Raw genomic sequence first — 14,527 nt, 5'->3', positions numbered from 1 at the left:
ACCTAAAAGTTAACCTTATTGAAAAGGTTTCATTTTAATAGGAAATTTGTTTAATGGCCAAACTTAGCAGCTAAAGTTATTGAACATTTTTCATTTAAATAGGAAATTGAAGTTTGATGGACAAACTTAGTATCTGATGCACCATGTTTCTTCACTAGAGGCTCAACAATCTGACATACAGCCTCTGTGGTGACTGCACAGCTGCAGTCCTGTAAACATTTGTCTTCTGCTCATAAATCAGTTTCACCCTCTGTTTTCTTCATTCTCCCTCTCAAACACACACATCAAAATAAGATAAACACCATAAAACACCAAACACAGCTAGTCACTTCCACTCCTAACTGTTGTTCTAATTTATTCAGCTGATGACGCAGAGAGTTAAGTTTGTGTTACATCTTCTTGCTGTTGTGAAATGTGTATATTTTATAAGCGGAAGCCTGGATGGAAAAGCACCCTGAGTTACTGTAACCCATTTTGTCCTGACATGACAAAACATAATTACTGGTATTTGTCAGTGCAAACAAATCACAAATCAAATTGAGGTTTGTCATTGCATTTAAATAATTAAGATTAAACTGAAAAGGCAATGTTAGAATTTGATAATAGGAAGGATATTGACATTTTTTTAACGAAACCCCAGACCCTGGTGTTTGTGTATAATTAAGCAAGAAAATCAATTTTCATAAATTGCACTTACAATTTGAATACTATTATTCAAAGTTCATTTAACAATGAACCAATGGAATCACTGGGGAATCAATGGGAAAACATAAAATCAATAAATATCTGCTTCTTAAACACTTGGCTCCGACCCACCTGAACTTGTGAAGGTCCGACTTTTCGAGCAACTCTTACTGTAAATGGCACGGAAGAAGCCCATACATAGTGCGAGAACACAGGTCTTCTTCTAAGCATTAAATCACAGTTTAATTATGTAGAAATGTCTGACTCATACGTTACTCTCATGAAGTAGGACCTCCTTCTCCTAACTGCTTTATAAGGGCACAAAACTTGCTCCTGTTCAGAATTTGATCTAAAAGAACTTGCTTGTATACTATTTATTATTTATTTTTAGTACTTATTAAGCTATTTATTTTTTATTTATTCCTCATTTGTCTTCTTTCAAGGGTCCCTTTACCTTTTTTCCAAATGTTTTTTTTTCCACACACACCTTTCTCTTGCCTGTCCTCTTTTCTCCTAATCATTCCACTTCCTTTCTCGCTGTCATTTTATCTCATTGACTCCAACCCACTTTTATCCTTTAATAATCAAGTCAGAGAAGGGCATCTCTACACAGGTAATTATAATTATTTTCATTTTAGTAATTTAAAAACAATTTCATGAAAATATGGGAATTTTGACAAGACAATTTTGATCTTAAACACCTTAAATACTTTATCATGCTGATTTTGTTGTTCCCTCTCCCTTTCTTATTTTTGCAGAAAACCACAGAAGAGGCATGTATTTGCAGATGACCCTGGATGGCAGAGTGTCAGGAAGTGATGTTCAGACTCCTTACAGTAAGTATTATTAATAACAGACAGCATATGTTGGCCCAATTTAGCATATTTTTCATTTCAGATACATCTACACAATACACCTAGAAAACTGAGAAATCTATGAAGAGGCCACATCTATTTATGTTTCTGTGTTTCCAGGTGTGCTGCAGCTGAAATCAGTCAAACCAGGCCATATAGTCATCAAGGGAGAGTCATCATCCCGGTTTCTCTGTGTGGACAGTGGAGGCCGTTTGAGGGGGCAGGTACAGTAAGCAAAGAAAATTTTTAACATCTTAACATCCTTTAACATCTTTGTCCTTCTCGTCACTCACTGGCAGTTTACATCTGTTGCCACTTTCAGAGACTGTACACAGAGGCTGACTGCACCTTCCGAGAGCTGCTGCTGGCAGACGGATACACCCGTTTCCTCTCCTCGCACCATGGATTTCCTGTGTCTCTGGCATCAAAACATTCCCCAGATCGACACGCGGTCCCCTTCACTCGATTCCTGCCACTTGGGAATACTCTGAGCGGGGATAGTGTGTCAGACCAACCACCAAACAATCAGAGACATTTCAACATGGAGTCTGATGACCTTCTTGGAATGGGCCTAAATTCTATGGTCAGTCCTCAGTTCTCAATGGAGAAGTAAAGAAAATGAACTCTCTGATCGTTAACTGTATATGCACCTTCTAAAAATTTATTTTTCATTTTCAGTTCTCAGCATGTTTTCATTAGGACAATATTATTGTAACTTATTTATTTATTATGTATTTATTGGTGTATTTCTAGTGGTTATTTAAAGACATTCAACTACAGGTTCTGTGATTTTAGTAGTTTTAGAGCATATTTGTGTCTGAGGAAGAAATGTTCCATGTTGCAACATCTTGTTGATATGTTTTGGTACATGAGGCATTTGGAGTTTCTCTGAATCGGAAATCTGGAAAGTCCAGTAAGCTCATGTTTGTACTACTCAAGTGTTTATCAGACTGTAGAGGACTTTGGAATGAAAATAAACATGACATAAATTTCACTTTCGTTTCTTTTCGCCATGCAATGACCCAGCAGCTCAGTCATACCATTTATAAAACCAGGAAGGATGAGAAGAACTCATTCTGACCAGTGATCACAGCTTTCATAGTGGAGTAATGAAATTGATGCTGATTATTGTGAGGACAGGAGCGCTCTCTAGTGGACAAATAAGTAATGATGGCAGACAGATCAACTTCCCTAACCCTCTTTGCTTATGGGCTGTAGTGAGCATGTAAATCTTATGTCTAGGTTGGTCAAACCTACAACAAAATGTTTCTATTATACAGTATATATACAGTTTAGTGTGTATGTATTTGACCAGTGGTATTTCCCTACAATCTATGATACATTCTGCAAACTACAGTTCTGGACAGCTGCCATAAATTGTCTATATATAGGGAAGAGGATGTATAGCCCCTTAAGGTAAATTTATGACTTATGATATTTTATAGTATTAATGATTTATCATGTCAGGCTATATAAATAAAATTTACTTGACATCTTGATCTTTGAACTGGGGTTGTCTTGGGTCCAAAACTTAAGGCTACCACATATTTAATTTTATTCTGTGCAAAATAAATGCATTTCAAATTAAAATCCTCACTGCTCCCGTTTATTTTTTTCCATAGCACGGAAAAAGGAGAATTGAAGAGGGCTGTAGATGTTTCTATCCTGAATATTGTTTTCATTTGAAAACTGACATAAAATGAATGCAGTATGTAGTTTCTGTAGCTGCAGTACACTACCACCAACATAAGTCAGATTGCATTAATGTCTGCTGCTAAAAAAAAAGTAAAATTCCTCTTAATAAATTAGCCCTTGAACACACAAGCACAAAAATTATTAGTTAGTTTTTGTTGTGGTGTTTGTTGATTAATTGTTGTTGTTTGTTTGTTTGTTTAGCTTTCCCTGCATTGTGAAAGTTTTCCAATTGGTTTAACAGGACCAGTTTTCACGTGTAAAAATTCAAACAATAATAACTCGTTTTAGCCAACTTCACAGACAAAAACAGGCAGTTTGCTGTTGGAAATCCCAGACATTTTTTCGTTTGTTTTCTCTATCACTGGCTGATCACGTTTTTATCCCAGGAAAAGTTTATTTCTTCTTCTCATTTTCTCTTTACTGACTGTTACTAACACCAGTAACACAAACTAAAACACATTATTTAAGCTGTTTACACTAGCAAAGTTACATTAGTACACATACCTTCCATGGGTCATCACTCTGATCCTGTGGAAAGTCTTATGTGTTCCAGTGAAATCGAGAGCAATGTTATTGGAAGCGGCTGCTTATAGCAGCTTAGTGGCTGTGGAAAAGGTGAAACATAGATTCAGTCTGGCAGAACTCAACGACTGCATGTTGTGTTTAGAGATGCAGTTGCCTAAGCAGTGAAGCATCGGGTTCAATTGTATCTCACCAGTGAAGGTTTAAATCTTTTCTCTTAATAAATACTCATTACCACAGGCAACGATAAATAACACGGCTTCTTTTAAGAAAATTAATAAAATATAATCTTTATTAAAAACTGCATAATTAAGCAGATAAACAGAGAATCTCTGCCATAGCAATCAAAACTTTCCTCTTCAACACGAGTACAGTAGGTAACACTGTGCCATTAGGTAAAGCTATAGTGTTGTATTACAACATGATAAAGGTCATGTCAGTCGCTTCAGGTCACATAAGCCAAAACCACACAAGTGTGAACTTTGTACATAACTTGCAGAAGAATGTCGAGAATGTGGGGGTTGGTTTACGAGAGATCTGCAGTGACAGCTCTGCTGGTGTTGAGTTTTGATGAGACATGACATCTATATTGCCAATAATCAATCTGCTTCCATTCCGAACATTAAGGAACAAAGTGACAGTACTAAGACATCATAGTTTCAAGGCACAGACATTCAGAAAGTCATTTACATCTCAAACACAAGCTGATAGCATTAATAAATAAAACAGCTCATATTATATTCATATCATGACCCTGAGAATGTAAAATGTACTCACTTTGAGTCTTTTTCTTGCTTTTTTGAAGCTATATTATACAAAAGTTGCTTTTCAGTGACATTTAGCTGGCTGGTGCTGCAATAAATAACTATAAATGAACAAAAAAAGGCTATTAAAGGTTATTAGTAGGTATATTAGTGTTAAAATTTTGGCTTTATACAGTTCGCCAGTTTCTGTTTGTCATTTTCTTCTTGCTAGTTTCTCTCTTCAGGACCTGTACTTCTGATTGACGAACTCATCTTTAGCCACATGTGCTTCTTTTTACTTTTTTTTATTTATTTTTTCATTCATCCATTTCAGTCTCTTCCTACTATGTTTTGACAAGTGCACAATGTACCCTCATTAAACCTGAGTGACCAGTGGCTCTCTCAGATACAAGTTTCCCTCTCTGAACTCTGTGCTCTGCCCTGTACACAGTCCACCCAGCAGAGTCCCATTCAGAGGGTTACAGATGCCTTCAATGGCATAATAATCCCCCTCTGGATCCCTATCCCCTTCATCTATTTCCTCCCCTTCTGGCTCCTCATCTTCCCAGAGTGATGTCTTGACATGGGTGTACTCCGTCTGATCCTCACACTCAGTCTCCCGGTGGTAGAAGTAGCTAAAATTGGATACTATGACAGGCACTGGAAGTGAGATGGTAAGCACGCCAGCAATGGCGCACATTGAGCCCACCAGCTTACCCCACACTGTTTCTGGGTACATGTCACCATACCCCACTGTGGTCATGGTGACAACTGCCCACCAGAAGGCGTGTGGTATACTGATAAAGGCTGTGTTGGTGTGGTCAGCCTCAGCAAAGTAGATGGCGCTGGAGAAGAGGATGACGCCAATAAACAGGAAGAAGATAAGCAGGCCCAGCTCACGCATGCTGGCCCTCAATGTCTGTCCAAGGATCTGTAAGCCCTTTGAGTGACGAGACAACTTGAAGATCCTGAACACCCTCACTAACCTGATGACTCTGATGATGGCCAAGGATGTTGCTGGGCTGGCATCATTGTCCTTGGCCAGCTCTGTTCCCAGAGTGACAAAATAGGGCAGGATGGCACTGAAATCGATGATGTTCATGACATCCTTGAAGAAGTGCGTCTTGCTGGGGGCGCAAGCGAAGCGCATGACGAGCTCGAAGGAGAACCAGCATATGCACATGGTTTCTACCATGAAGAAGGGGTCATGGAAAACACTTTGTGGAGGAGGCATGTTCTCGGAGACATTCTTTGCCTGGGCGTGGTACCTGTAAAAATATTCCTTAAGTGGAGGAGACAGGAAAAATATAAAACGTATTAAATATAGCAATATCACCATAACAAAAAAATAAACAACTGCAATTATTCAAATTGTTCTTCAAATCATAAATGACAAAATCCCATTCAAAGGACTATGACAATTAGGGAAATATGCTTATTCCCTTATTCAAAGATTTATACTGTACCACTTTCAAGTTTGTATGGTAATAATAAAGCTAAAACCAGCATCCAGTTAGCTTAGCTTAGATAAGCAAAAGGAATGGAAGCTTGGCTTGGCTCTTTCCAAAAGTAACAAAATCCCCCTACAAGCACCACTCACTAAGTAATACATTATATCTTGTTTGTTTAATTTGTACAAAAGCCAAAAGTGTAAAAATTCATGGCCAAGAAATAGCATGGCACATAACCCTTCATAAAATGGGGAATTGATATTATTATGAATCTGTTTTTGTATAGGTTAGAAAAAGAAGATGTAATGTGTGAATTACTGAGTTTTAGAGGTGCTGGTAGGCTATGTAGATTTTTTTTACTTTGAACAGACCCAAGCTAGTTGTTTCCCCTTCTTACCAGTCTGCTAAGCTAAGCTTACAGGCTAGTGGCTATAGCTTCATATTTACTATATAGCCATGAGCAATATCATTCTTCTCATCCGTCTCAGCAATAATGTGAATAAAAAGTAGTTTACATAGTACTGCTGAGATACTGTTTCGTGGTGTCCTATTAAACTACATTGAATTTCAGTATGTTGTCCACCATCTCATTGGTTCACACTTTTGGCAGCATCATAAAAGCGCTTGACATCTGCGGCTTTACATTTCAATCATAGCTGTAGCAATCTCTTTTTCAGTCCACCTGTCATTCCATCTTCCGTATCAGTTAGCATTACATTCAAGCATTAGAGGGTGGCCATTAAAAACATCTTATACAACATCAAGTTAGAAGCATGAAAACGGATCGTATGGATATATAAAAGGATCAGCATGCTATAATGGGCTGCGTGTAATATATAAAGTTTCAGGGGAGTTTAAATGAACCTAGAGCATTTCTTATGGCTTTCAGTAGCAGGTCAGTGACAGTGTTTATTGCTAAAGGTAGACATCTATGTGTTGATCTGCACCAAGGGCTCTCCTAAGACTATATATAACCTTGTGAGATCTCCGAAGAGAAACATGAGCGTCTCGCTGCACCTCTCCTCATCCATCTCCACCTTCGTCGCTATCCCATCTCCCTGGCCACTACATGCGAGTAACATTGCCAATGCAGTTCAGTGGGTCTGCCGCTGACTTGGAGAGGAGTAAGTTACAGTAGTTTCCTGGCAGCTCGCTTGTGCAAAGGCAGCCTGGCCTAGCGCAGCAGTCCTGAAGGAATGTGTTAACATGACCCAACGTATGCTACTCATCCTGTGAGACCTTTTAGTCTCCGGTTCTAAGCCACCGGAAAGCTTTGGCTCACCTTTGTCTATGTGTTCGGTCACTTGTGTGACCTTTCATTAACACACCTAACTGTCTCTTCACAATATCTTCCCTTTCTCTCCTTTTATTTGTATTCCAGGCCCCACCCATTACTCCCTGTACCCTTTAGCGCTTCCTGAATCCAAGTGTATCAAATTTAACAGCCGACTAAAATAATCACACCATAAGCTTCCCTTAGTCTCTCTCCCTCTTTCTCTCACTCACTCTCTGGTCTGCTTCCAGACATATTGGCCAATAGTTTTGCCCATGTCAGTGTTTTTCCTCTTAACACACTGTAGTACTCACCAAGTGTGTGTTTACCTAAACACCTGCTTCCAATGATATCATGTTTCCTTTTGACCCAAGCAGTCACACACATCCCATTCAAGACCTTATTCCCTGGTGGTTTGATTCAGGCATTATTAATAACTTTTAGCAGTCTGTTTTAGCGAGTGGCACTGAATTAAGTGGTGTGATATTGAACATAAAGCCATGACATAAAGACATGCAAAAGATTGAGTGATAGGGCTGATTTTTCAAGTAGAGAGAGCTGGCAACATATTCTCTCATGTCCAATAAGACCTTTAACCAATACTTCCCATACACGCCATAAATTTTAAATTTGATTTCATTTAATTCGCAGATTCCTCTGTTGAGAGCATTCCCAGTTGTTTTTATACTGCCACCCATTCTGTTACTCACATAAATGCCGTAAAGGTGACTAAAGCATGTTTTAATGGAGAATACTTACCATCGTCTTTATTCATTATGCCATTCACCTGACTTTCCTGAAATTTGGAAACCCTTAAGAACCCTAAACAAAACTCTTCACACACTGTTCATCCTCCCACACCTACAGCAACACTTCAATCACATTTCCTACCTCTCGTGACTCTTTCTCATTCCTGAAGTCAGGCAGTGTCTCCAGGCAGAAGATGAGGATGGACACCACAATGACCATAACACTGATGATGGCTATGATACGTGCACCCGATGAGGACTCAGGGTGCTCAAACAGCATCCACAGTCTTTTCTGGATTTCATTGGATGGCAGCGGCCTCTCCTCCTCTTTTGGAAAACCTTCGTCCTCCTTGAAGCGGTTCATGATTTCCTCTCCGAGCTCGTAGAACAACAGCTCATCCATGAAGATGTCCAGGGGTATGTTTGCTGGCCTGCGAAGCCTCCCGCCTGACTGGTAAAAATACAGAATGGCATCAAAGCAGGCCCGATTGCGGTCCAGGAAGAGCTCATTTCGCAGCGGGTCAAAGTACCGTGACCTCCGCCTGGGGTCACCAAGCATGGAGTCAGGGAACTGGGCTAAGGTGCGGAGCTGAGTTTCGTAACGCATCCCTGAGACATTGATGGCGAGTCTTTCACTCAAAGCCCATCCACTCCTCCATAGAGACCCAGAACGTCGGCTCTCTTTCTTCTTCTCCTTCTCATTTCCTTTGATCTCCTTCTCTCCTTTTTCCTCACTGTTGAGCTGGTTCTTCAGTTGTTTATCTTTTTCTCCATCATTCTCTTTCCTTATGCTTCCTCTTTCATCATCCTGTGGGTCACTGCTGTCCATCCCTTTAAGTATCCCAGACCGGGGAACGAGGCAAACCACTCTCCTGAGAATTTGGAGAACAACTGGACTTAAAAGCAAACCATATCTGAAACTAGAGTAATAGTTTCATCAGTGGATTTGGTTTTCAGTTGATAAGTATTACAAATGGAAATAAAAGCAAATGGCTGAAGTGTTGGTTCTTTACAATTTTCCTGACATATTTCATCACAGTTAAACATACTTATTCACCACAAAATCTGCTAAAAGACTCTTTGAAATGTTACCTTAATAATTTTTTATCTCATTTAAAATGTGAACTGTGGATTACAGTGGATAGAAATTACAAACAACAAGCCATGTTAGTTCCCAGTAAATGAAAGTATTTACTCACTAAATGTAAAATAGCTGCTGACAGTCACTAATGGCAGGATGAAAAATCACATTGTGTGCCTCCCATGGCTCATCAGGTTGTCCGTCTTTCTTTCTGTCATCATGTCCGTCTGTCATATACACAAAGTCCTTGTTTGGCTGTCTACCTTCAATCGACACTCACACAGAGGTCTACTGACAGTCCAGCTAAACTCTCCGGCCAGCTTGTACACAACTTGCACTTCCAGTTGTTTGCTCAGGGAACATCCACGATCCTGTCCTGTCCCTTGCTGCCTCACGTTGTCTGTCTTGAAATTTTTTGGGATTGCTGTCCTGTTGAAATTCAATCTCTTTAGACCCCTCCGACCCCTCCCTGTCCTTTCCCTCCATTTTAGCTATGGGGCGAGACAACCTTCAACCTCCCTATCAAATGTCACGTTTGCCTGGCACTGCGTGGTGTGACCCCCTCTAACAAGTATGGTACTCTGACTGACAGAGGTCTCTCACTGTACCTAGTTTAATGAGGTACAGTGAGAGATTTTGAGGTTATGAGGCTCATTACCTCAAAATTATTTTATTTGAAGGTGTATTATTTAAAAACTAAAATCAATGGATTGTATGCTCTAGCAATAGTTGAAGGGAAAAAACATACATAAGCAGCAAATGTTTAATGTTAAATTACTATGTTTAACTGCTTAGCAGCTAATCAGAATGCTCACAAGTAAGTCAGCACACTTATGCAGTTATGAAGCAAACCTGCGTTGCCTCATTTGTTTGTTTTTTACTTGATAGTATTGCAAGCTAGCTACCAGAAATGGAGTTTGTGTACAGAGATAAAGTAGTTTGATAGCATTCATTCTTAAATTTCCGAGCCTTCTTTGGTTGTTTCATTAAAAATCATCATAGCAAACAACTTTGTGTCCTTGCCAAGTGTAGGACAGTTATTGGTGTGACTTCAAGGGAAAGAGCTACATGCTCATTAGCTACATGCTCATTAGCATTTACATTAGCATTTAACATAAACATTTAGGCTAATGTGCCATCCTTCAGTCCATGTACTTATGTCTGTAAATTTGTGTTACTTGTTGAAAGAAAGCATAAATTGCTGTGTTGTGCATGTTTTGCTGTCACGTAATTATTGTTTATGGGCTAAAACTTTTGGCAGTTGTAGCTTAATTGTTATAGCCTACCTGTAATGTTAGCATTGGCATAGAGTAGGCTAAGCAGATGTAACAGTAAATGAAAAAGGGTCAAACAGTAGGCCTAGTAAAAGTAGAATAGTAGAGGCTGTTGTAGAGACGTATAAAATAAGATTTGTTTTTGCCTTACAAGACCTTTTTCCCAGCAGATATGTTGACTTGTCTTAATATATGTAATTATTAACATTAAAGATGGCTGAGTTCCATTAAGTGTCCCAGTAAGCCATTCAATCATTCAGCACATGCGGTAAGTGGAATGCAGCCATGATTAATTTTTAAATACACCTGTGCTTTTCCTGCTTTGCTTGCTTATTTACCACATGCTAGTTTTATTTAGCTTTCTCATATTTCCCCCCTCATTTCAAGGATAATGATGCTTTGAATTCAAAAATAATTGGACCCTTATCTGCCTCCTCTTCATTGCTTCCAAATCATGATCAGCCCCTGACAGTCTCTCAATCTGTTGCTCACCCCCACGGGATAGCTGTGTGTCACACAACATGCTTCAGCAGGGAAAACAGTCACCACCTGAACCTTAGAGGACTGAATATTAGGATGTAGATAGCTGTAAAATCATGGTGTCTGCTACCATACAAAGGGACAAACTAACATACTTACTGCAAATAGACAAAATAGCATAGATATCTCTTATTTTGTGTGTATCATTTTTGGCAAACACATTAATCAGAACCCCAAAGAGATGATCTGTTGGCAAACACAAATGTTTTCTATTGAAATACTGTAAAAATAAAATGATTCAAGCTGTCAGTGACAGCTAAAATGTAAAATATGTAAAATGTGAAATTGAATCATAGAGCTGTGTCACACTGCATGACACTTTCTTTCTTATAATAATAATAATAATTATTATTATTATAATGATAATAATGATAATAATTTTTTTGTAGGCTAGTGCATCCATATTTTCAGTTCATTTTGAGTTTGTGGTTGAAACAAATAAGAACAAGCAAACACAAAAAAATAAAAAAAATTCAAGTCTAAATCAGTAAATCACCAATCAGTAAGATTTCCTGTTATTATAAGTCTTTAACCATCTGAACCAACTGAAGCAGACACTACTCTGTATACCCACCAGAGGGAGGTAATGTTTTGGTACAAAAAAGAAAAAAAAAACTTAGAGAGAGGCCTCTGCCGACATTTCCTCATACTTGCCTTCAGCCAAAGACAAAATACACTGCTCACCTTGCTGCTACTTTAATATACAAAATAAAACTGTATGAATATTAAGAATGAACTGAATGCAGTAAGGAATTCCTCTAGTTTTTTTGTGTTTGAAGGATGTGACAATCAAACGCAAAATGATCATTTTGTCATATTTAGTTGTTCTAAGCTGTGACAGAGCTTCTAGTTGTAAAATGGCTTTAAATTCTTTAGTTTTCATGCAGCTATGCAGAGCATTCATGAGGGTTTGTGATAACAGATACCACCACAGATGCAACACCACAGAGCCAATGTTTGAAACAGACAGTGGATATCCATGAGCAGAAAATAGGTGACTCATCAGACCATATTTGTTGCCATGTGGTCCTTACACCAGCATATGGTTTAGTGCCTTCATCGTGGATATGAGTATTTTCAAAAAAGAAAATTTATTATACTATATTTACTATATGCTATATTATACTATATTTAGAAGCATTGCATTTGTCCACTTTTCCAGTAGTTTGTTATACCTCAATGGTTTATTGGAATTCTAATTAATGACTGTGTAGCTGCTTTTCTAAGTCTGACTTAGTGACTTCAAAATTACAGTAAAAATTTTTGTTTTCAGTTTGTCCATCCTGTTTTCTTCGTGTCCAAGAACAAAATTATTCTGTATCAGTTCCGTTAAAAAAATATTTCATGTTGGTGTTCGGTTTCTTGCATATTAGAAGTTACAGTTACAGTTATTTGATATTATGCAAGGGAAACCGCACTTACATTATCTCATCATTCTCAAATATCATGACACAGTTACAGATGACCTCAAAATTATAGATTGCCATTATGTGACAAGTCTTTATTTTAGAAACTCAAAATGGTTTAATGCAGCGGTCTCTGGCTGAAAGAGAAACTTAAAAGTTGGACCTTCTTGGAAATGCTGCCATCTAAACACGCTATGTCCTAAAACTTCCAGATACAAATTTAATGTGTCATCCTTCAGTTTCTTGGAAGACTCTTTGATTTTCATTTTGTCCTCTGTTCAAATCAGATTATATCAATCAGTGTATTGTGGTATCGTGTTCCTGACAGGCTGATGAATCGCGTTAACTGTGACAGTCAGTGTACAGGATAGTATCAGTCAGTTTGCACAGGAGCACACATTTCATCAGCTTTAAATCTGAAACAAACTGACACACCATTGATGTCACCTTTTAATTTATTTTGAGTTCATTTCAATGATTTTAAGCAATTTTAATGTTTCTGAAAAAGCATCTCATGACTGTTAATCAGTTATTCATTCAAGCTGCTATGGAGATTGGTTCACATTAGATCGCATTGACATTCATACATTTTAAGTCTCAATAGTAGAAATATGTTCAATTATGACACTTTATTGATATGTTTCTATTTTTTTCTTCAAAATATAAAAAGATAGATCATGAACATTCCATTGAAATATACTTTATACAGTTCTTGATGAGTTGTTCTTTGTGTTCCAACATTTCAAAAATAAAATCCGGCATAAGTCACAACCAGATGCTCCAGTGACCACCTCTTCTCCCCATTCACTCTCCTACTAAGACCGCAGTACAATGGACTAGTACCTAAGTCTGTTTTATACAATTTGATGGCATGTAAAATGAACACACATCTTTTATCTTTGGAATGCTTACGTGAATGCATGATGTTAGTCTGTAATATTAGATGTAAGTATATCGGTATGACTTTTGTGGTGTATATCACATTATTTCTAATTAAAATAAGATATTAACTCTATTAGAAAAATCTATTCAGCATGATAACATTTCCTCTAAAACAACTCTGGTCTTATCACTTTGTAAAATAAAATATTTTTTGATTAGTGTGATTGCTAAGTCACTCTATGGAGAGCCATAAAGCCACTATACATGTGGTTGCAATCATCTGGACTGATGACAGAACATCTGTGTCTCAGGGAGCATACAGTAAGTGTCGATCAGTGGCATTCGTGGTGCAGATTGCATACTGTGTCCTCAATTAAACAAACAAAAAACATATTAAACAGAAACAGGCACATAAAGAAAATACATAGGATATAATTTAAGCATGTGTCATCCAAGGACCACATAACACCTTCCAAACACCTGGAGAGGACATGTCATAATATTGTCATTACACATAGTAGCTGTTAGGTTAACAGTGGCATCTACTTACCATGTAAAGCATTTTTGTTATTTTGGTTATGTGAGTGTTACACAGGAAATCTCTTAACATTTTGTAACAGATTGCAAAGTTTAGAAAGTAAAACAGACTTAGCACTCTCAACATTGTAACTCATTCTGTTCAACATGACTAAATCAAATGGCAGTATTATGCAATAGAAAAGGAAAGACATCTTTTTCAGCCTGGCATTGGCAGAGCAGTCACAATGTAGAGAATGAAGAAATGGCAAAATTAACAGTGATACAGAAAGAAAAAAAAAAGACAGTACATGGCCGTAAAAACACAAACAGCTGGGTGAAGCACAAAGTTTTTGCAAGTGTGCACCCCATTGCTAGAAGTTTACCTCTGAAATATTCATAAACATCTTTGTGACCATCAAAGCCATAGTTGCTTAATGCCTTCCAAAATGGGAACTGAAATCGGGAGTTTTAAAAAGATAAGGGACCAAAACAAAATCCCATGGAACATTTTTGCAAATAGACAAAAGTAAGTTCTAGACCCTGTAAAACCAACACAGACTCAACAGAATTCTCGAATAGTCTCTGTAGTCTACATCACACCATTGAGTCTCATATACTGGTGAGCCTCCAACTGCAATGTACCAAGAATGGACGGCGGACCATTCAGCTGCCTGAGCTGAGCCCTGAACCAGCAGGGCCTGAAACTCACTTGGAATTCCAAACCAAGGGTGAGGTGCTTGGAGAGCACTCAACAATGAGATGGGTTTTTTTTGTTTTTTTTTAAAGCAAGCCTTTTTTTTTTTCCTTTTTTTTTTAAACATCAATCCCCCCCCGGTGGGCCCTGGTTTCGCTCA

General features: G+C 38.1%; 2 protein-coding genes across 2 annotated transcripts; one reads left to right on the top strand and one right to left on the bottom strand.

The window, feature by feature from the left end:
- The first annotated feature begins 1,041 nt into the window (after positions 1-1,041).
- On the top strand, positions 1,042-2,532 carry fgf21 (fibroblast growth factor 21). Its single transcript, XM_022742531.1, has 4 exons — positions 1,042-1,297; positions 1,443-1,520; positions 1,659-1,762; positions 1,861-2,532. The coding sequence occupies exons 1-4, from the start codon at positions 1,150-1,152 to the stop codon at positions 2,149-2,151; spliced, it is 621 nt and encodes a 206-aa protein (XP_022598252.1). The 5' UTR covers positions 1,042-1,149; the 3' UTR covers positions 2,152-2,532.
- Positions 2,533-4,798: 2,266 nt separating this feature from the next.
- LOC111220163 (potassium voltage-gated channel subfamily A member 7-like) lies at positions 4,799-8,800 on the bottom strand. The gene is made up of 2 exons (XM_022743157.1): positions 8,114-8,800; positions 4,799-5,780 (listed from the first exon to the last, which is right to left on the bottom strand). Exons 1-2 carry the CDS (start codon positions 8,798-8,800, stop codon positions 4,875-4,877), a joined length of 1,593 nt encoding a protein of 530 aa, XP_022598878.1. The 3' UTR covers positions 4,799-4,874.
- Positions 8,801-14,527: the final 5,727 nt, after the last annotated feature.

The sequence above is a fragment of the Seriola dumerili genome, unplaced genomic scaffold, assembly GCF_002260705.1.
Source record: "Seriola dumerili isolate Sdu_G_001 unplaced genomic scaffold, Sdu_1.0 BDQW01000068.1, whole genome shotgun sequence".
Classification (NCBI taxonomy): domain Eukaryota; kingdom Metazoa; phylum Chordata; class Actinopteri; order Carangiformes; family Carangidae; genus Seriola; species Seriola dumerili.
Note: the sequence above shows the minus strand (reverse complement) of the source record. Positions and strands in the feature narration are given on the sequence as shown.